This window comes from Mustela erminea, chromosome 13 (genome assembly GCF_009829155.1).
Source record: "Mustela erminea isolate mMusErm1 chromosome 13, mMusErm1.Pri, whole genome shotgun sequence".
Taxonomy (NCBI): domain Eukaryota; kingdom Metazoa; phylum Chordata; class Mammalia; order Carnivora; family Mustelidae; genus Mustela; species Mustela erminea.
The window spans coordinates 28,325,734-28,347,615 of NC_045626.1; the positions used below are offsets into that span (position 1 = coordinate 28,325,734).

At 47.1% G+C, this 21,882-nt stretch overlaps 1 protein-coding gene across 8 annotated transcripts in view; it reads right to left on the reverse strand.

The window, feature by feature from the left end:
- SETBP1 (SET binding protein 1) overlaps nt 1-21,882 on the reverse strand; it is a 363,049-nt gene that overhangs the window by 166,746 nt on the left and 174,421 nt on the right. For all 8 annotated transcript variants that reach the window (XM_032311272.1, XM_032311273.1, XM_032311278.1 and 5 more), the window contains one exon: nt 13,568-13,621. In XM_032311272.1, coding sequence (XP_032167163.1) covers nt 13,568-13,621 — 54 coding nt within the window. The remainder of the gene's footprint in view (nt 1-13,567; nt 13,622-21,882) is intronic.

The following is a 21,882-nucleotide window of genomic DNA, read 5'->3' on the forward strand; positions in this document are numbered from 1 at the left end:
CTGGTGTCAAACCAAATGCACTGGCTGAAGTACCCTTTTTAGGGGAGACAACCACGTATACACACATGTGCATCATGTGCATGTGCACACACACAGACACACACACACACACCCACAAACACACTCCTGGAATGAATTATCTGCAAGGCTGCCAAAGCCCATAGCATGAGCCACGCCACGCGAAGCTGATATCCTACAGATCTGTCCTCTGTCCCCACGTGATCCTGTGCCTGCCGTCCTATCTAAAATAGGTCCTGCCCCGGTGCCGGTCCTGTGGGCTGGGAGCTTTCAGCAGCAGCTGGGGGAGGGAGGGCTGGGGGAGCCCACGGCCACTCACTGGGAGTCACTGGCAGCTGTCTTTGAATTCAGGGGAAGTGGAAGGGACCTTTATCGCAGTGGGGAGCGAGGAAGAGGCAGGTTAAAAAAAAAAAAAAAAGAAAGAAAGAAAAGATGACACAAAGGTTGCTTGTCACAAAGCAGAGGGAAGAGAGCAGCTTCCCATTCTCCTCCCGGCTCTGGCCTCAGATGACAGCTGAGCGCAAGTGGAATCAAATCAGCCCTCAGCTCTTCTCTGCACCCCCAGCAGCCACAGAGAGAGCGCCACGCCAGCTGTCAGTCAGGCCGAGGCGCTCAGTAAATGCCCATGATTAGCGCCTTCCTCAACTGGGAGTGTAAATGGAGAATCACAGCTCTCTCCCCAGAGTTGCTGGAGCCACACACCCGTTAATTTCCACGGAGCCGAATGTAACCAGAAAATGAATGTTCCTGTACACCCTCCAAATTTTATTTCCCTTGCTGAAGAGTTGGGGAGGGGAGGAGGCGTATCTTCCCCCCTACGATCTCTTCTCATATTTCAAATGATCTGTATGTTTGACATCCAACCAAATGATCCTCAAAGGGAGACGACGAAGGCCCTGCACCTCCATTCGCCAGTATTTAAGGCTTAATGAACTCTTGGCGAGTTCTCTCCTGCCAGAGCTTCATGTTTGTTATGACGGTTGAATGGTGATCTGTCCAACGCTCACATGCCAAGAAGCCTTGCTCGTAATCAGAAAAAAATATATTTATTTACCGGTTGCATAATCGGGCAAATCTCCGCTTTTCTGGAGATCGCCACACTCATGAAGAACTACCACACCCAGCTGTGCTCTTTGTATTTAAATCCAGGCATTGTCCGGGAAGAGGGGTGCTGGGTCAAGCCTGCCCAGGCTGCTCCCGCCTCTGTCGTAGAGATAATCTCCCTCAGCTGGGTATGAATCTGGACTGAGAGGGGTATGTTCGGAGCTCGAAGCCTTTGGGTGCAAAAGATGCTCTACAAATGCACATTCCGAGTAAACAAAACCCATCAGGCTCCTGCAAGAGTCCGACGCCTGATTGCACTACACACATCACGGTGGAATCTGCAATCGGCAAAGTAATTGGTGTTATTACAGCTGATGGGGGATTTCTGATGCGGCCCGAGCTCTCCTTTGAAATAATACTCAGCCATTTAATTTGTCCAGCTCTCGTTTGGCTGATTGCTCTTTTCTGCTGGAGTTTATCAAGAATGAAACGCGCTGTCTCTCCAGACGCCTGCAGGCTGAGATTTCACAGGCATTTCTGTTTTCTACAGTACCCCCCGCCCCGCCCCACCACTTGTCTTACGGACCCCATGCCTTGGTCTCCTGTCACAAGATGCCAGTACTGCAGGAGGTTGGAGGCGGGGTGGGGGTGGGGAACAAACTTCAATTTAATTCAAAGCTGCCTACTTCTGGTTCCAACTCCAGAGGTATTTGAACACTCCTGTTAGACCGTAAAACAACGATGAAAGACAAGTAAACCTACAAAGATTTACCAAAGAAGGCTCATAAGGATTTGTTAGCACCAAAAATCAGACAAATAATAGATGACACCTTCATTATAACCGCAAGGTTAGACGGCATTAGAGAAATATAAAAATGTGGATACATGCATTTTTGTTTGGGGGATCTCTTTATGCCCCAGTGTACACACAGGCATGCCTGGAGTGGGTCCTACAAATATTGAGCGCGTACTTTTCGTCGGAAGCATGGAGATTCTTTCCTTCACACGATGCTCATCCCCTACCCCAGTCCTCACTTTGGCATTTCTGCTGCTACCCAGAGGAAGGGCAGGAAAGCCAAATTTAGCCAGCTGTATTTTTTCACAGTACAGACAATGCTGGAATCTGGGCACATCCCTTTCATCTCCATGGGCAAGCTACTGGCTCTGTCAGCAACAGACTTTACTGGAGACAGGAGTCCTATGGCCCTGGTGCATCTCGTCCACAGGTGCCATGTCAGTTTGATGGCCCACGAGTTCTAGAACCCGCTGGCTCCATGATTCATGCGTTGACTCACTTTTCATAGAGTAACACCTGGATTTATGGATCTGAAAGTTATCATATAAAATCCCCCCAAATTCCCGATCCTAACACAGTTGCTCTGAATAGCCCCCACCCAAATGCCCTTTTGGTCAGTTCCTCACTGACTTTTCTGGGCCCTAAGTCACTGTGCCGATGATTCTTCCACCTGGTTAGAGCTAAAGCGGACCTCCAGAATTATGCTGAGGTTCACTGGACCCAACGCGGTTGGTTCAGATGAGGCAATACTCTGGTGGTTGGAAGGGTCTTGAGACTTTTGTTTAAGATCATTTTTTCTAAAAAGATTTATTCATTTATTTGAGAGGGGGGAGGGGCAAGAGAGGGAGAGATAAGCCCAAGCAGACTCTGCACTGAGCGTGGAGCTGCACATGGGACTCAATCTTATGATCTGAGCCAAAACCAAGAGTTGGACACCTGACTGACTGCACCACCCAGGAGCCCCCATTTAAGATCATTTTAATATGTAAGGCTAGTCCTTCTCCATGGGGGAAGAGAGGAGATTAATTCAGAAAGTGCTACAGGTGGGAAGAGAAGGAAGCAATCAGTGAAGGCACTTCTGGGTGTTCTTGTCTCCCAGCCAATGGTCCTCCTCCGTTCCATATCCACTCCTATTCGTCTCCATCCTCCTCCCGCCCCTTCTAGGGTCATTCATTCGGGGCCAGAGTGTCTGCCACTGTTCCCTTGGATTGGCAAGCATCATACACCAAGTGCTGAAAAGACTAGGAGAGATCTAGATTTTTGGGGTTTGGTTTTTAGGTTTTTTAATACTTTGGCAATCCCAATTTCTAGCTTAGAGCTGCAATTTGTGCTGAAACCTGACTTCAGTGGTCCAGGGTCAATTCCAATTACGTAACTTGTAGGAGTAACAAGCACTGCACGTGCACGCTGATGAAAGGCTCACCAGATGCCAGACACTATCCTTTGGATCTATCTATTCAATTCTCCCCAAAATCCCATTGGGAAGGTATCCATCCTTCACTAGTGAGAAATCTAGGCCATGGACAAGTGAAATAACTTGTGGAGGTCATGCACCTAATAGAGGGCAGACCTATGATTCTAACTTACCGGTTTGCACCCAGCACTGGTGCTCTTAACTACCAAATGATAAAGCAATAGGGAATGTTCTCTGTGCTGGATTTTTGGATACAGAAGGGTGCTTCTAAAATAAGCACCCATTTTTTACTAGTTACAATGATAAAGATGTTAATAGTAACACATCAAGTTTTTCCATCTCATGCATCTTTGGCTTGGGATACCTGCTGGTGGTTTTGCCAGAGGTCCTGACAAATATTTCCAGGAAGGTGAGAAATGCAGAAGGAAGCTCACTGCAGAGCTAAAGCGGAGGAAGGACAAGGTCATTAGCAGGGAAATATCAGAACACTATGGAGGAGACTGTTCGCAGGCTTAACACAGCCTATAGACACAAGCCAGCAGAGGGCTGGAAGGTGTGGCTGGAGGCGGGCAAGCTGTTCCATGAGGAGGGGCCCTTCTCCTGCAAGGGGAAGGGGGTCTCCTGACATCTCTCCATTGACCCCTTTTGTTTGCAACAAGGTGGTAGGAAATGGGTTGGGTGGATGGGTGACAGGACAAGAGGGCTGAGACGTGAGCCAGCCAGTCCGGTTGGAAAGATTTTTAAAAGTGAGTTGGTGTGCTGGGCCTTCTTTCTCATGAGGCATGCTTGAAAATACCCTGTTAAAGGAAATATGAGGAAGACACCTTCGTCCAAGTCCTAAGGTGGTCTGTGAATTTGCATTCACTGCATGTGAGTCATTTCTAGATCTAAAAATGTAAAGAACAAAATGATACATCGTTTTAGAATCTAGACACAGGGAAATCTGACGGTGACTCAAACCACTAATAAACACACACATTTGAGATCCAGCACGAAACATCAGTGACCCCAAGGCCTCCAGCAAGCAGAATGACAGCGAAATTTTTAAGTTCCCGTGGCAGCCCCTTAGCCAAAAGGACTAGAGAGAAAAACAAGTATAAGAAACCAGAGACATGAAGACAGTAGAAGAAGTCACAGAGTAATTAATGTGTCTCAAGGGAGGTTGGAAATCATCCAGTATACCTTTGCTGCTTAGTTTTTTTGTTTTGTTTTCGTTTTAGATGCGAAGACTATGGTTAGAAGAGAATCCTACTCAAAGTCAATCTCCTCTGGTTGGCCTCACTTTGGTTATAGTTCTGTATAACTGAACTTTTCTTAACTGAAAAGAACTCTTCTTAACTGAAAAGTTAAGCTTAAATCAGATTTTGAAAGGTTCAGTAATTTTTTAATATACTAGCACGGATCACTTATGTTGATTCCTTTGATAAAATGGAAAAACTTTCTGTATATGAGTAAGTCCTCCTTTCCCAACAGTCACCTGCCATCTATCAATTTTCCTGGTGTGAACTTCCACACATTAGGTTTATTTTAAGTTCGGCCCACCTGCACGAGGCCCTCAGATGGTCAGAGCATCTTGGGAGAAACAATATTCACCAAAGTCTAAAGAGATTTAGTATCCCAAGAGAACTTATTAAGATTTCAGAATATTCCACTGAAATGCCAGACACTCTGGAAACACCTAGAGAACTTCTTTCTCCAGGACCGAATGCCAATGCTGTGTTTTTTGTTTTCTTTCTTTCTTTCTTTCTTTTCTTTTTTTTTTTTTAACAAAACATTAAAAACACTGTCAAGGCAGACAGTTCAAAAAGGTATACCTATAGTATGAAGCTGCCGATTTCGTATAAGAAAAATAACAGTGTCAGCGGAGTACAGGGCAGCTGTATGCACCTTAACAAAATATTTTTGTTGAAGATGTTCTGTTATTGTCATAGATATCCATGTATGAAAAGATAAATAAGTGGGTTACCTTAGGAATTACGGGAAAAGATCCCCGTTTTGTGTAAGCATCCTACAAACAGAAAGACACCTTTACAGGTGGGAAAGGGGAGGGGATTTGTATCTGTAATACAAATATATTCACATGAGGTCACAGAAAAAGGCAAAGAAAAACAAGAGTCCAGAGCCTACCCTTTTGATAGAACTAGGAAACCGCACAATTAGAACAGAGTTTCTCAAATGATTATGGGTGAACGACCAGGTATTTTTACCCCAACCTATGTTTTGGTAGGATTACTTTGGTAAAATACTATAAAGATAAATTAGTAGGAAAACGATCACACGCTTAGATGTCACGGAAATATTGCGTGGCTATAGAGGATTCTAAATATTCCATTTCTAGATGTATCTCGTTCTGGGCCAGTGATACACACTGGACAGGCCAGCACTGGTCTGCAGCCCACACGCTGAACAGTATTGAACAAGGAGCAGAGGTGCACAGCTGCAGGTAGAAGGCAAGCCAGAAGAAAGGTCTAGAGAGAAGCAACCTGGCTCCTGGAGTCAAGGGATGTGGTGTGCTGTGCTGGCCAACTAAATGTGTTCTCTCTTGGGGTAGCGTTACAAAGCCATCTCTATTTAGATATCGTTCTGAGTCCAGAAAGCATGTCTAGGCAGCAGAGGAGACCAGAACTCCAAGCACTATCACTAGCTAGTTTAAAATACTGTGCAGATCTCAACTGCGGAAAGAAAACAGCAGAGGAAGCACACAGGCACAGGCTTTACAGAATCCATGCTTAGCCATGCTTCCTCTCTGCCTGGATGGCCCTTTCTTCTGGGTTCAAGGAGCTGGATGCGGGGGTTAGGGGCAAGGGGGCAAGGGGAGCACATGGCACGTTCCTGAAATGGGGGGGGGGGCAATATTTGAATGTGGGGCCTTTACTTTCCCTCCTCTTCAAGACTTCCTCTGTGCTGCGGTCTCATCTAGAAAGCGAGGAGGTTGAGTTTGGTCCTGGCGAGCTTCTGCAAACACCAATGTCTGCGTTCTACCCAGACTACCTGAACGGGCAGAGACCTGGCTCCTGTAGTTTCTACAGGTCACCCCTTCCCCCAGTCACTCCCACCTGCTCTCCAGGTTGAGAACCAGTCCTCTAGCTGCTCACTAGTGTCTCCTCCTGTTCTGAAATGGGGGTGGGGGAGGGAGGTAGCATCAGTTGTGGGACTTCCTTAGGTGCTGTCTTGCTTTAGAATGATTCTTCCACAAATGGCAAAGGAGCTACGATGTGAATTCCAAACAAGCTGACCTGTTTTCTCAAGGCTGTGCATCTGAGACAAGAGTCACCACTGTCTCCCTCTGCCTCAACTCAGTTCCCTCCTCTGAAGAAAGGGCAACAGCCTTTAGGATTCTGTATTTGGGAGTCTGGGAAGGACAGGGATGAGAAGAACAGAAATTCTTTGCCAAGACGGAAGTACCCACAATGCTCTGCGGCAGTCCTCCTCTGAGATGTGCCGACTGTTTTCCTGGAACCTGGTGAAGTTTAAGAAAACTCAACAGAAGGTACAAAGGTGAAGAGGAGGCTGCTGGCCTGTGTGTTACTGGTGGTCAGTCTGGGTTTGACCGATGTGACAGCATGGAGAGGCTCTGGTTCAGGGTGGCACAGCAGAAGTGGTTTAGGATACAGAAGTCTGGCCCAGACTGTCTGGCTTCAGATCCCAACTCTGCCACATTTAGAGGCTTTGTGACTTTATCTTCTCTGTGCTTGTGAAGTAGGGACGATATTTTTACTGATTTCACAAAGATGTTATAAAGAGTAAATATGATAATACATGTAAAGCTCAGCGAGCACTGTCTGGGCCTCTACGATACTCTGAGTAAGTCCTTGTCACATGTACACTCCTCCTGTTGAGTCCGACAGGGGCTGGATGGTCTGGAAAATCCAGAAGGACGAGTGACTTAGGAACTCAGGGATTCATGCTAACCAGAAAGTATCTGGGAGAGAACTCGAACTCCTCACCCCGCCCTGCTACTTCTCAGTGTAGGAGCACTGCTTGTAGCGATCAAACACACAGAACATCACAGAGTCAGAGGCTACTGGCAGGACCCCTTCTCTGGAGATGCGCACAGTTAGGATATCTTTCTCCTCAGGTAATTCCATGGTCATACCTTCCTAAAAAGCAGCTTCTCCTCACAAAATATTTGGGGTTCTTGCATTAAAAACTTCTGGGATAGGACTCCCGGAGCCCGGGATATTATGCAGATGGTTCCACCCCTGATGATGCAGGAGCAGAACTGATGGGAAGGCCTGAGGGAAGGAGAGTATGGTTCATTCAACGATGACTAACTCTCCTCCTATGAACACGGGACCGTAATTATTTTTAATCCAGGAATGAACACCAGACCTTCCAAGCCTACACTTTGTTCTGAGCCCCCCATTTTGATTAATGGTACCCCCATTTCTCCCGTCAGCCAAATATTTCCTGGCTCCACTGATGATGCCTCCACAATTTCTTTCACATTCGACCCCTCAGCAGCAGCCCTGCCGACCTACATCTCAAATGGACCCATGGCCACAGGTTCATTACTGGGTCCCTTCTTCACTTCATCCCACCCACTACCTATGAGATAATTGTCTCCTCTCACGGCACTGGCTCTTCCCCACCCTCAAACCTTCACTGGCTCCACCCTCGGATGGATTATAAAATCTAAACTCTGGGTCCTGATTCAAATGAATCAACTGTAAAATGACATGTTAAGATAATCGAGAAATCTGAATACGGACTGGGTGTCAGAAAATATTAAGGAATTACTGTTACTTTTGATAGATGCGATCATGGCACTGTGTGTGTGTGTGTGTGTGTGTGTGTGTGTGTGTTAACCCTTATTTCTTAGAGAAGCTTACTGAAGTAACAATGAGTGGAATAACAGGATGGCTGGAATTTTAAAAAAATACTCCCCCCAAAACTTAAAATTATAATTATATACATGTAAAACTATATTTCTATATCTATAGATACAGATATAGATATGCATCTATCTATCTATCTGGGAGTGTAGATACAGTAAGATTGGCAAATGGTAATGGTAATTACATTGAAGCTGGTGCAGCAGTGCGCTGGGAAGCAAGCGTACCAGCTCCGGAAAGCTGAGTATCAATGACTTTGTGAGCAGGTCATTAAACCACTGGCAGCTTAGAATTGGTCATGGTGGGGATATTTACACCACAGAAATCAGCAAATGCTATAAGCCAGGGCATTTGCGGCAACAAACCACTTCAGTTGGATAATAGATCATAGGAGTTGGTTAATAATATAGAGGCTTATTATACCTAATTTGGTGTAAAATTGAAAATGTCAATAATAATTCAGTTTTGAAAAAAATCCAACGACTTCCCCAGACATTGAAGACATTCTGCAACTTGGTTCCAGCCTAATTTGTAACTTTTCTCTCCACTCCAAGTCCCCAGAACATTCCCAAGCATCTCCACCCTTGTTTTGGATTCCGTCCCACTTCCCCGGCCCTGGAATGGGTACACCACCTCACTATCACTGTCTTGGCCCAGGTACAATGACATCTCTACCTGGAAGACTTCCAATCATGCTCTATATAGATACATTTTCTCCTTCTCCTGAATTCTGAAATAATTTAACCTGTAGTTCTGTAATGGAAGAAGAAACCCTGAATTCACTGTGTGTGGCATGCGTCATGCTAGGCTACTTTCACAACGTTGTCCCATTTGATCCTTACAACTATCTGTGAGATAAGCGACACAACTTTTTTGTTTGATAAGGAAAAACGAGAACTAAAGACATGAGGTAACTGTGCCAGGGTCACAGAGCTGGTATCAGTGGCAGAACATTACAGGATTGACGGATTCTGGGGAAGCGTCTGCACAGCAGGGAGCCCCACATAAAGGTCTCCATGGGTGCCTTTGAATAAAATGGCAGCTCGGTGACAGAAAGCCATTTTCTCAATACTGAAAAATGTCTTCCTGTGGGTCCTCATATACTTTCTCCTCCCCTCTCCCATTACCATGTACCCTTGGCCATAAGAGCAATGAACACTTGGCAAGTTCCTTAAAAATGGCTACCTCCAGCAGGACAACTATTACACTTGCCCCCCAGAAGATCCTATCACAAGACACACGGGAAGTAAAACTCCATTTTTCCCAAAATGAGTATGTTCCTCTCCTGTGAGACAACGGGAGTCTGTAAAGTAGGTGAGAACCAAGTGCTTTAGTGGCCTTTCTCCTCTGGGGGAATGAGTCTTTTCAAGGTCACTTTCCCAGCACCAAGGCTGGACAGGTGAAACCCTGCGTCTGAGTGTGGGACTCATGCTGTGATCATTTCTTCACCACATTCCCCACCCGGGCTCTTGTAAGTGTGCGCACCAGTACCCATGGGCACATTCACATGGATGCTGACTGCAAACAATAACAAGGCTTCACATTGGGGTACTTGGGTGGCTCAGTCGGTTAAGCGGTTATCTCTTCGTTTTGCCTCTGGTCATGACCTCATGGTCATGGGACTGAGCCCTGCGTCAGGCTCCATGCTCAGTGAGGAGTCTGGTTGAGGATTCTCTCTCTTTCCCTCTGCCACTTCCCTCTCCCCTCTCAAATAAATAAATCTTTAAGAAGAAGAAGAAGATGATCCTGCAGGAGCCAAGAAACAAAGAACTAACTGCCAAGAAGCCTTGGATGGCACCTGTATCCTAGACGAGGGCAATGGATTCAGCATTTGCCTTGGATTGCTCCTGGAGATCTAAGCTCGCAAAGATAATGCAACGTCTAGCAATGGGTAGTAGTAAACATACAATGCAGCCAGCAAGCAGACAAAAATGGCCAGCTGCTAGAAGATTCTTCAGTTGACATGGAAAGCATGCAAAGAAGGTAACAAAAAACATATAAAATTTGATATCACATTTTACAAAATCCAATGAGATGCATATATATTGATGTACAACAAAGACCGCAAGATTATACCCCAAAGTATCATTTTCTAGATCTCTGGGGTGAAGTAAGAGGAGATTTTTTTATGTTTTTCTGTACTTCCCAGATTTCTTTTTTTTTTTAAGTTATATTTTTTAATAGTGTCCATCACTGCACAGGTTACAATTTTTTTTTTCCCCAGGGTGAGAACTTTTAAGACCTCGTCTCTTGGCAACTTTCAAATATACAGTATTACTAACTATAGTTGCCAGGCTGTTCTTTAAATCTTTAAGACTTATTTATTTTATAACTGGAGTTTGTACCTTTTGACTCCCTTCACACATTCCAAAATTTCTACAGTGAATACTTACAGCTTTTATACTGGGGGGAAGGGGGCACGAGGATAAAAAAGGAAAGAAGAATGGAGAAGAAAGCATATGATTGGTGGATTTTACTAATGGGAATAAGATACCTGCTTTTTTTCCGCATGGGGTTAGAGAGGGATGATCGCACAAAGGGGATGAGGGTCCTCATTTGCAACCATCCAAAGACAAGAAGAAAAGGAGACTCACTGTCTGCTCCTTCAAAAGGCAAAACTAATAAGAGAACAAAAACTAAAGATGTGTTTTGGGTGGGAACCAAATGGAAGAGGAGGACCTGGGGTGGGGGGAGGTTAGAGGTGAATTCCAGAAGCTTTTCCACCTGTGCCTTTAAAACTTGCTGAGAATAGCCACCTGTCAGCCCCGGCTTGACTCTGGGAGATGGTTCTCCCGTGTGCGGTGCAGAGGCCAAGTGCACCAGCCCGGGGAGAACACTCACTGCTATTCCACCAGCCTTGGAAGCTCAGCATCTGCCCTCAGGCTCGTCTTTGGAAGTAATGTGCCTATTTCCAGGAATGAACATGTGGTCTTTACAAACCAGTAATCATGGACAGAAAGACAGATAGTCACTTCCTATCTACCTACCCTCCTCTCCTCTCTGTGGATGCAGAAAGTACAGAGGACAGAGAGACACAACAGTCTAATGCAAGACAGTTGTTGCTCCACACTTTCAAAGCTGGGGACCGTCAAAGATTCGTGAGGACATTGTGACTCTTTTCCCTAAGCGGCTGCGGCAGGAACAGGCAGCGAGGAAAAGAAAACCCTTTAGATGCACTTGATAAGTGTGCATCCTGTGAAAGCTGACAGACCCGACTGCAGTGATCCCAGGGGATGCAGGGGCTCCTCGGGGTCTCAGTGAGCTCCCTCCACCCGCCGCCCCACAAAAGTCCACCACACTTCCTGGAAGGGAATGTGTCCGTGAATTACTGTGGACCTCAGGATGCATGGAGCTCTGTTTCATCTGAAATTAAAAAGAGGAAAATAACAACAGACGCCAACAATTTGGAGCAGTGGGGCTGAGAGAAGGCAGCCCATACCGGGTGGGCAACAATTTCCTTAACAGTTCTGCTTCTGTTCAGAAAAGCACCCAAAAGGGTGGTTGACCCGAGACACATCCGGGCCTTTTTGATTTAGGAGTAACACTGGAGAATTAACTTTGATCTGGGCATTACGCTCTGGCCACAAGATTCCCAGGGCTTCCCGGTCTCGGGAACATGTATCCTGAGGAGTGAAAAATATGCATTTATGTCTCCCGCCTCAGGGGAATGACACACAAATGGAATAATGTGGAAAGGTCAGACAGAAGCAGGGGAGTAAGCCGTCTGCACCAGCTACCGTGGGGTTATCTCTTTCTAGCGTCATGGCCTCAAATGCGATGGACGCACCCCAGCTAGAGCTAAACTTTTCCTTCTCTTAACAATTCGCTTTAAATCTAGTATCTAGAAATGTGGCTCAACAGACATGGCAAGAACATGACTACCTCAGAAAGAATCGATGCCAAAACCATATATGCACACAGACAAACACACACACACAAATACACTTACATACCCCTTCTTCAAACTCAGTCTCTACCATGTGCCTTTTCAAGCCACAAAACACCACACAAGCCTTTTTTTTCCTTTTTTTGTTATAAATTTTAGGGTGAAAATGAATCTTTAGCTGGGATTCCCTGCCTGTGAGTGTAGCTGTGGACGGGGGTATGGGTCAATGTTAATTTTCTTAAGTTTTTTTGTCACGTTCCTTTAGCTCACCTGCAAATTGGTGTGAATAAGTGATTATCAGTTGCCAGCAGTTGCCCGAAGGCTTGCTGGCTATCTGTTTTTAAAACCTTGTTGCATCAACAATGGATCAACAGGGTGGACAGAAGGACACCACACCCTAAACCAGTGCAGGGACTCATCTTTGACTCTCACCCTTGGAGCCGTTTGTTTTGTTCATTCTCTTTCTCAAACCCTTTACTTTCCACTCTCTGTTCATGTCCCCAGCTCTCCATGTGATCTGGGGCCATTTCTTACCAGGACCCCGGTCCTCTGTGCCCCAGCAGTATAAGGGGACACAGAGGATGTACCCCACATAGGATAGTGAGGGCATGGTAAGCTCTTGGATGTGAAACAGATTTAAAGAAGAAAACTTTGCCAAATACATGGAATTCTTGCTGTTAAAAAATGACTTGGCTTTGTCCCAGAAGGTGTTGGCCATGAGATGGTATCTCCTCAGAGAGGAATGGAACAATGGGAACCTTAGGGCAGGCACTGGGTTGGAAAGGTGACAGAGAGGTTCATATTGAAAGAGGGACAGGGTCAGTGTGGAGGACCACAGCTATCTCTCTTGGGATTACCTCTCTTTGTATACATGCTCCATCTCCACTGGGGTGTGTGGGGAACACAGGGACCTGTGTGTGTCTGCTGTGTATTGCTGTGTCTGTGTGGAAATGCTTATATGTTCCTGCACTGACAGTAGTCCCCTTCCAAAGACAGGGAGGGTGATTTCCCATCTTTACCAACACCAAGGAGGTCCTCAGAGAGCCCTTGCCTGCTCCCTCCCATGACCTCCAAACAGCATTCCAGCCAGAGACAATGGCAAAACACAACCAACTGCCTGTGGGAGACTCTCAGATTAACCTGGTGCCACAGCTTGTCTTTAAGTCCTTTGCACACAAAGAGTTTGGAAATGTAAGTATAGTATCTCCAAAAAAAGAAATACAGGGAGAAGTCCAGCCCCAGCCCCCCGCCCCTTGGGTCTGCATCTTCCTCTGCTAGGCTGCCACCACCATGCATCCATTATAGCCATCTTGGCCTTCACTCCCCCCCCCCCCCCAACTATAAAATACTGAGAGACAGCAGAAAGAAGTGGATTTGTTGGCGAAGACAGGAGGGAGAAGCGGGAAGGAGAGGGCAAGCCACCAGGCCATTGTCACGGTTGACAGTGTCAGACTGTCAGAGAAACTGGAGCTCCATTATGGGGGTTTCTGCCCTGGCCCCTGCTTCGTCCGCTCACGACCCAACTATGGGGCATTTCACTCTCCCAAGCTTCACAAAAGCATCAGTGGACTTACCTGTGGCTGAAATCCTTTGAGGTCGCTGGCTGCAAGGTCACTGGCTGTGAGGAGCTGGAAAAGAACAAAGGAGTCTTCCTGAGTGATACTTTTCCAAGTCTGCACACAGTATCCCCAGGACCACTGATCGGCAATGGACTCACCACTGCCCAGATCTGGAGCTTGGGAAGCATAATTGCAAAAGGCGAACATGGTATTTCCAGGCTAGGAAACTAGACCCAACAGCCTTCTCACCTTGTGTCCACCACACCTCTGACTTGATCTCCCTCTGCTGCCCTCTCTCTATGCGCCACCAATTCTACGAATGGTCTTAAATTATAGATCAAGGACTATGTGTCGACATCAGCAGGTCCATAGGCTTCTGAAATTGTGCACGAATTTATAGATGCATAACACTTCCTTAGGAAGAGGATCCCTGACTTTCTTCCTACTATCCAAGTAGTCTGTGATACCAAAGCTAAAGATACAGTTACAGACCATCTCCTTGGGAGGGCTGCTCTTCCCTCTCCCTTTCCCTCTTCCCTCCCCTCTACTCAGCACCTCCCCTTTCTTCTCCGTCTCCTCCTCCTCTTCCTTCTTCTTTTTCTTTTTTTTCTTTTTCTTCTTCTTCAATTGGACCAGTAAAAATCCCTTTGCCCACCTGCATGTAACTCAGTTTCCCTTCATCATATATTACCTTTGCTCTTACATACTAGTTAGGTGTTCACAGCTTATGCCTCAAACTGTCATGTACAATATTGGAAGATAAGAGTCAGGTTTAGATATTTTCTGGGTCTCTGTGTTTAATCAATATTAAAGGGTCAAGTTCATGTTTTGATATTTTTGCATCCTCTCCAGAAAGCACTAGATAGAAGCGTACGATTAATTACTAAAATAATCACATTCTTTATTGTTGCTCAAAAATGCTGGGAAATTGTAGGATCAAGAGAAAAAGGGCAGATGCTTATTTTGATTCAAGGAGTGTGACTGCTAGCTTTGTTAGGCCTGGAGAGCGTTTGCGAAAAATAGGAAAGATTTCATGTTTGCTGTAACAATATTTTGTTTGGTTCAAGAAAGAGAGGGAGTCACACTGGGCTCCAGGGCCTCCAGCCTTCAGGAAAGCTCAACGGGGCTGTTCAGCTTCTTTACATCACTTTGCCAAAAATGATACAGGAAGTGGTGCTAACTCCGGCACAGAGCTGAAATGAGGTGGAGAATGTGTACGCTACGCCTCTGTCCTCACACCCAGGCCTGACGGCTAGGCTCCCCAGGCTACAGGTACCCAAAGAAGGTGGCATTCGTAGTGACAGCCAGCCAGTCCGTCTGGCCCCTCTGTTTGTTACAAAACAGCCAAGCAACAAGCCATGAGGGCACTTGACTAGTCACTGAGTACCAAACTGAATCGTAAGACAGTCCCCGTCTTTAAGAAACCTGCAGTTGCATTGAGGACTAGATACGTGTATGTCAGTGCAAGTAGAGGGTCGAGTAGAGTAGAAGCATCAAACCGTGCGTGCACAGAGCAAGAGAGGTCGGGGAGTGAGGGTGGGGGGCCGCCGAAAGAAAACGAGCTTGAACTGAGTCTTGCAAGTAGAAAGGCATCAGGATAAGGCAGTTCAGGTGAGGCAGCTATAGAATCAAGACGTGGACAAGGGATGTGCCCGCCCTGACCGAGCTCCCCCGGCATCAGCCACGGTACGCGTTAAGGAGGAAATTAGGAGACACCGAGGGTCGAGGATGGCGGCGGTGTCTAGCGGAGTGGTTGCTGCTTCCCATGGTTTCTCTTTTTTAACCTAACAACTGCCACATGAGATAGACAGCAGCTCCTCTTTACGGATGGGAAAACTGAGACCTCGTGGGGGATAAACAGTATTTTCTAGGTCACACAGGTAGAACTTGTATTTGGGATTTAAATCCAAAACTGTATTTTCCCAAAGCTCATCCTCTCTTCTATACAACGATGCCTCGCGACGATGGCATGCTGGAGATAATTTGTTGGGGTGCCATGTGTAGCAAAAAAGGGTGAGTGCTACTTTTTTAGTCAATGAGCCACAGGTAGTAACATAAGGCATGCTGCTGTGAATGACCATTATTTGACCCTTCTTCCAGACATTATTTCATTTCACTGGCAATGACCGTCTACTCTTCCGATCTTGACAATGCCGTCTAGGTCTCTAACTTGAGCTGAGCAAAGGTTAGGATGGAGTGGAGAGGAGGAACAGAAAAGTCAGAGGGAGGTTTGAGCATGGGAGTGACCTTTGCAAGGGCAGAGCCACCAACATGTGTTAGCATATAGGACCAAATGTCGAATTCTCCAGGCCTTGGGAATCCAGCAGGCAGGCGTCTTTCTCCCCGCCCCCCCCCCACCCCGACCCTTAACAGAGTTCACCAGATAGAGAGAAGGTGTGAGACAGAACATCTACTTCCTCCTAGTTCTGAGACGCTTCATCTGGAAATCAACCACAAGCATGTTCAAGGCATCTCAACATATGCACTTTTCCCTCGTGTCAGCGGTTTTGGGATTGAGAACTTGCCAGATCCATCTGTCTGGATATAGAGACATGGCATCTTTGGTTATTACTTGTTACGTCCCTAGCTCAACAAAATTAGGATCTATCTATCCTACCTTCCTGGAAGCCTTATAACCTCTTCCCTTCTCTTAAAGGAAACCAGATGCATGCAATTTACTTCTTAATGATTTAAGGGGTCTGTTTTATGCTGTCATGTGTATTTTTTTTATTTCTTCACCTAACAAGACCATGCCCAACAAGACCGTGATTTATATTGTATGTAACTTCTGCATTCCTCAAAGTGATGAGGAGTCTAGACAGGTGATTAGGCAATAAATACCTGTTGGCCAAATGACTTAAAAGGAAAGTGGGGAATATTGTCAATCCAGAGGTGAGAGCGAGAATGGCCCAGTTGCTGAGCCTGGAGAGCAGAAGTGTGAGAGGGCTTGTGACACTCTTCAAGTCGACAAGAGGAAATGGCACTCAGTATCTAGAGCATTTCCTGTATGAAGTAGGCACTCAGATAATTTGAATGAATTAATTAACTTACACGATGAGAGCAAGCTCTTCTCTTGCCGCTGTATTTATGTGTGACTATTGGTGTACACTTCAGCGTAGGTGTCAAAGGTTAACTTGAAGGAAAGACAGGATGAAAGAGGAAGAGGTTGAGCAGTGAAGCAACCCACTACCACAGGGAGAGGGGGAGCTCCCCTTTCTGAGGATGAAACAGTACAATGGGCCCAGGGCCGTTTAGATGTGTTAGCTTAGCCAAGGTGGGTTTCGGGAAGGCGGTGATGAGCTGTCAGGTGTGGTTATCAGGTAACTTCTAGAAGTCCTGAATTCCTTACCTTGGGAGATTCTGAACTACTTCCCTCACAGTCTAGCATACACTTCAGGTGTTATCTGACCTGGGAAAGAGCAAAAGGCAAACCTCGTGACCTCCTCCTTCAAGGGTTCCTGAATAAGGTTGTGTGGAAGTCTGCTTCTCCCCAGCACCCGGTGAGAACCCCCTGCTGGCCTGGGTCCTGGCTTCTACCCTTGCTCCAACCAAACATATGAGCTCTTGGGCCAAACACCGACCTTGCTCCTTGACCGCTCCCCTTTACACAGCTGATTATTTCCTAAATGTCTACACCTTCTGCACCCAGGAAGGGGAGAGGGCTGGCCCTTGGCACTGAATGACCATGCTCAGATGGGGCTTGGAAATACAGGACGGTGGGGGGGCTGCCTGGGTGGCTCAGTGGGTTAAAGCCTCTGCCTTCGGCTCAGGTCATGATCCCAGGGTTCTGGGATCGAGTCCTGCATCGGGCTCTCTGCTCAGCAGGGAGCCTGCTTCTTCACCACCCCCCATCTCTACCTGCCTCTGCCTACTTGTGATCTCTCTCTCTGTCAAATAAATAAATAAAAATCTTAAAAAAAAAAAAAAAGGAAATACAAGACGGGAAGTCCTCCTGTATTCTGTAATCACAGCCCACCTAGATCTGGACCCCCAAAGAGTTTCAGGACCGGAAGGAGACAGTTGAAGTTCTCTGGGTGGATGAGAAAACTCACCGTGTCCCCAGCGCGGTCAGGAGCCACCTCTCCCCGGGAACTGGAGCGAGGGCAGGTCATGGAGCCAGAGAGCCCCCACCATGTCCACCTCTCCCTCCCTTCAACCGCGGCAGCTCTGCTCTTTCACATACACAAATTAATCTGGAATCAAACGTTCTGTCCCTAGAACAAATTTAAACCTTCCGGACTAAGTTCTTATTTTGCAGAAGTTGATAAGCGACTTCTCAAGATCCCAGGGCTAGTTAACCTAGTCATCCCCGGCTGAGGCCTCTAACCTCCAGTCCCTCTGCAAAAACCCCTAACCCCAGACAGAGGGGGCTACCTGCCTGCCTCCATGCTGAAAGTGAGATAACATGTGCGCACAGTACAGGGGAAACTGAGGCCTGGGCAAGAAGACACGAGCGTGTCTCTCCACAAAGCCACTGCCCTGAAAAGCACGGATCCCAGACCCTCCCCAAACCAGCCCCCTCCTCGGAGATGGCCTCATTCCGTCCCCCTGGAGAAAAGCTCCATGCCCAGAGCAGTCCGGCTGTGCGGGGAGCAATCCATGACAGGGAGGCAGAGAGAGAGGAAAATGCAATCTGCATGGCTCTGGGGACTTCAATCAGGCTGAAGTTAATGAAAAGGATCCTGCCTTTTCCCAGGACTGCTAAATGTCTGCACCGCTCCCAGCGAGAGGGTTGAGCGGGTGTTGGGGGAGAAGGGCAGACAGAATTACATTTAAAAGGCAAAGGAAAGAGAAAATTCTTTCATCTCCCTGGTGGAGTGGGCAGTGCTCCTGGGGCCCTGTCTCAGACCATTCTCATTCCTGACACGTCTTGCTGTTCTCTGGAACAGTCCACATTCAAAATATTAGGATGATGACCCTGCTTTCCATTTTTGAGGAGCTGCAATTTCTCTCTTGGCACAGATGTTGTAGGTTTTTTTTTTTTTTTTTTGTCTCTCCAAGCCTGAGCGGTGGGGGCTAAGGAGCAGAGAGGAGGACCAAGGAAGCTGTAGGGCCCTAAGAAGGCAAGAGTCTCTTCACCTCCTGCTTCCACCACCCAGCTCTCTGCATGGGGGGGCGGGGGGGTCTCCCTTTGCTTCTCTCCGTCCATCTAGCTGCAGCCCCAGTACCATCTTGTGCCCTCTAGGGCCGCCCCCTCAAGCCCTTCCCCCTGCTAACATCTGCAGCATCCAAAGCTTCCCTCAGAGGAGGACAGGAGGCAGCTCCCCCTCTTCCTATGCCTGCCTGCCCAGGAACGTCACTTCCCTCTCCTGGCCCCTCGCCAAAAGGACACATCTCATCTGGGGAGGGTGCAGCCTCATATATCCCCACCAATCCCCCAGGCGGACCTGGGTAACATGCATCTGGGAATGGGGTCACTGACACAAAAGAGGGGGATATGGGTCACCCTGGACATCTATCCAGAAGGATCTCAACCTTGCAGACATGCAGCTGGACAAACTAAAGCCTGGTTGCACTGAGGATCCTCTAGGTCATTTGCTCCCCCCCACACACACAGTTCCTCCCTTGTGGGCCAGAGAGATAAACGATGGCATGGGAGATGGACAGATGGATAGATGGATGGGCGGACGATGCTTGCATGCATGGACGCATGGGCAGGTAGGCAGAGAGATAAAAGAACAGAGCAAAGATGGCTTTGGGGAAATAAATGCTTCATTTTAAAATTATGTTTAAATATACCAACCTTTCATTAAGTAAAACATCTACTTAAGGAATGCCTGGGTGGCTCAGTCTGTTAAGCATCTGACTCTTGATTTCAGTGAAGGTCATGATCTCAGGGTCCTGAGATGGAGCCCCATGTTGGACTCTACTCAGCGGGGCGTCTGCTGGGGATTCTCTCTCCCTCGCCTTCTGCCCTTCCCCCCACTCCCTTGCTCTCTCTCTCAAAGAAAAAAAAAACCCTTCTACTTTACCGCCCTTACACACACACATTCAACCTGTTCCCCTTTCCTATTTTATAGGAAAGTGGATCTTTTTCTCCCCCTTTACTTTGTGAAGTGTCACCTGCTTCCTCCTTTGTCTGTAGGATGGAAACTGAACCCCAACCCAACCCAGCCCCTCTGCGCACACAATTCAGGACAGCCTCTGTCCTAGCAGGCTGGGACAAACACCCAGGCAAATGTGTTACTGAGGGTGTCAGAAATCAACCAGCTCCACTCTCTAACTTGGCAAAAGGAAACTGAGGCTCAGAAAGATTGCGAGTCACCCAATGGATAACGTGGAACAAAACCAGCTCTGTGTATGCAACTGAGAGAAAGTCTCAGATGCCCTCACACGGAGGACCGGGAGACTCTGAAAGGGCTGGGGAGAGCTGCACGGTGAGTCACGGTTAAGACAGAAAAAAAGGAAAGAAGGTGAAGGTGATTTCCACGAAGCAGCGGGCTCTGGAAGCACCCACCAGCAGTGAGCCCACGGCTCCACGGGGACCACAGAAGAAAACGTGGAAAGTGGAAAAGGGAGGTGAAACGGAACCGTCAGGTTGCCTCTCCCCATGGGGCCGCTAAACTGCCACTGCTGTACAAAAGGCCATTCGGTAGACTCAGAGGAGGAAGACTCATGTCCCAGCCTGGTCCCAGCTCAATGCATGATGGGGGATCTGTCATGGGCTCACACTTCACCTGTCCGGGTCTTCTTTTACTGCCTACAGATGAATGCTATGTTCTCTCTGGCCCTACGCTTCCAGCAGCCCAAAGTGTCCTTATCTTAGGGATGAAAAAGAGATGGAGCAGACTGTCTCTGGTTTCTTCCCTCTTCTCTTTCCTAGCAACTCTCCCTGCAGGACACATCCTTCCACCGTCTGGAAGAATCCCTAATCAGAAGGACGGAAGGAAAGGTGGTGGGATGGTCTCCCCTCTTCACTACTGGACCGCTGTGCAAACAGGAACTTGGGCAGATGGTCATTCGGACTGCTACATGGGTTCCTCATCCCAGTAAGCCTGCAGTCACCTCCCCATTCGAGCTCCAGGTAAACAACCTTACGATTCCAAAAGCATTAGTCTACCTGCCAAGACATTTGGGGTGTGTGGCATGGAAGCCACACAGCTGGCTTCCCATCAGCCTAAGAAGCAAGCAACACACTGAAAGCTGCCATCTTGGTCTGGCTGATGGTCCCTTTGCTAAAAGCCCTCAGCCCTCAGCCCTCATGGAATTTTAAAGGTTGAACCTGAAACCACTGACAGCTCCAGGCTTAGCTATGGAATCCCTGCCCAAAGAGCAATAAGGATGACTAATAATAACTGAATATAATGCCAAGCAGGCCTGGTCTTGATTTCTTATTTATTTTTCTTAATGATGGGGTTCTAACATTTACAGGTGAGATGTCTAACAAAATCCCCTAGGTACGCGGCCAAAAGAGCTTACTCTTTTTTTTTTTTTTAATTCCATGCATAACCTTGCACATAGAGCCTATGTTCTAATGGTGGTATGTGTATTTGGTTCTTGTCCAAGTTATAACTATTTGCACTTCTGAGTGGGAATGTCTTTAATCCTTCTTCTTGTAGATCAGAGCCATAACCACAGACACCTAATGACAGAAGAGGACCCTAATGCCCTAATCTAGAACTCCCTGAGACAATGAGTCTTATTTTATATTACTTCAAACTGGTGAACTTGTAGAAGCTTGTCCCACCCTTTTTGAAATTCCCATTAGAATTGTTTTTAAACACCTTGTTCCTCAGACCAGGAAAAACAGATGTCGTGGAGACCATTTTGTGTGGCATTGGGTGGGAAGTTTACAAAGGTCAACCTGGTAGAACTTGGTGACACGTGACATGGGTGTTCATAGCCCCATTTCTTAAGGATTTTGGTAAAGCGTAGAGGTTAAGTGATTTCTGAAGGTAACAACCCGCAGAAGGTAGAACGTCTGTGGAACCTCGTTTGGCTGACTCATGTTCTTTCTCACTCCATCTTAAGGCTCTGAGCCCTGCTCTTTGGGGAATGTGTGTTATCAGAGGTTCCATCTCATCCTCTGCGATGCTGACACCTCAGAGAGAACCATGCAAAACAAACTTGGAGAACAGTGCTTCTCCAAGTGTACCCCGAGGAGCCCCGGATTCCACAGAAGCGTCCTGGGACTATGCGCTGGTGACGGACAGGAGCTGAGGTGGGGCGTGCCAACCCCTCACCCACTTCATCCGGGGCAGCACAACCTCCACTGGCATTTCATATTGGACTTCCACGCTAAGATGATTTAGAGCTTTGTAAGAAAGAAATTTTGAAAACTCTTATCTTAAAAGAGAAGGCCCTTAGAGAGGGGAACGCACCATTCATGG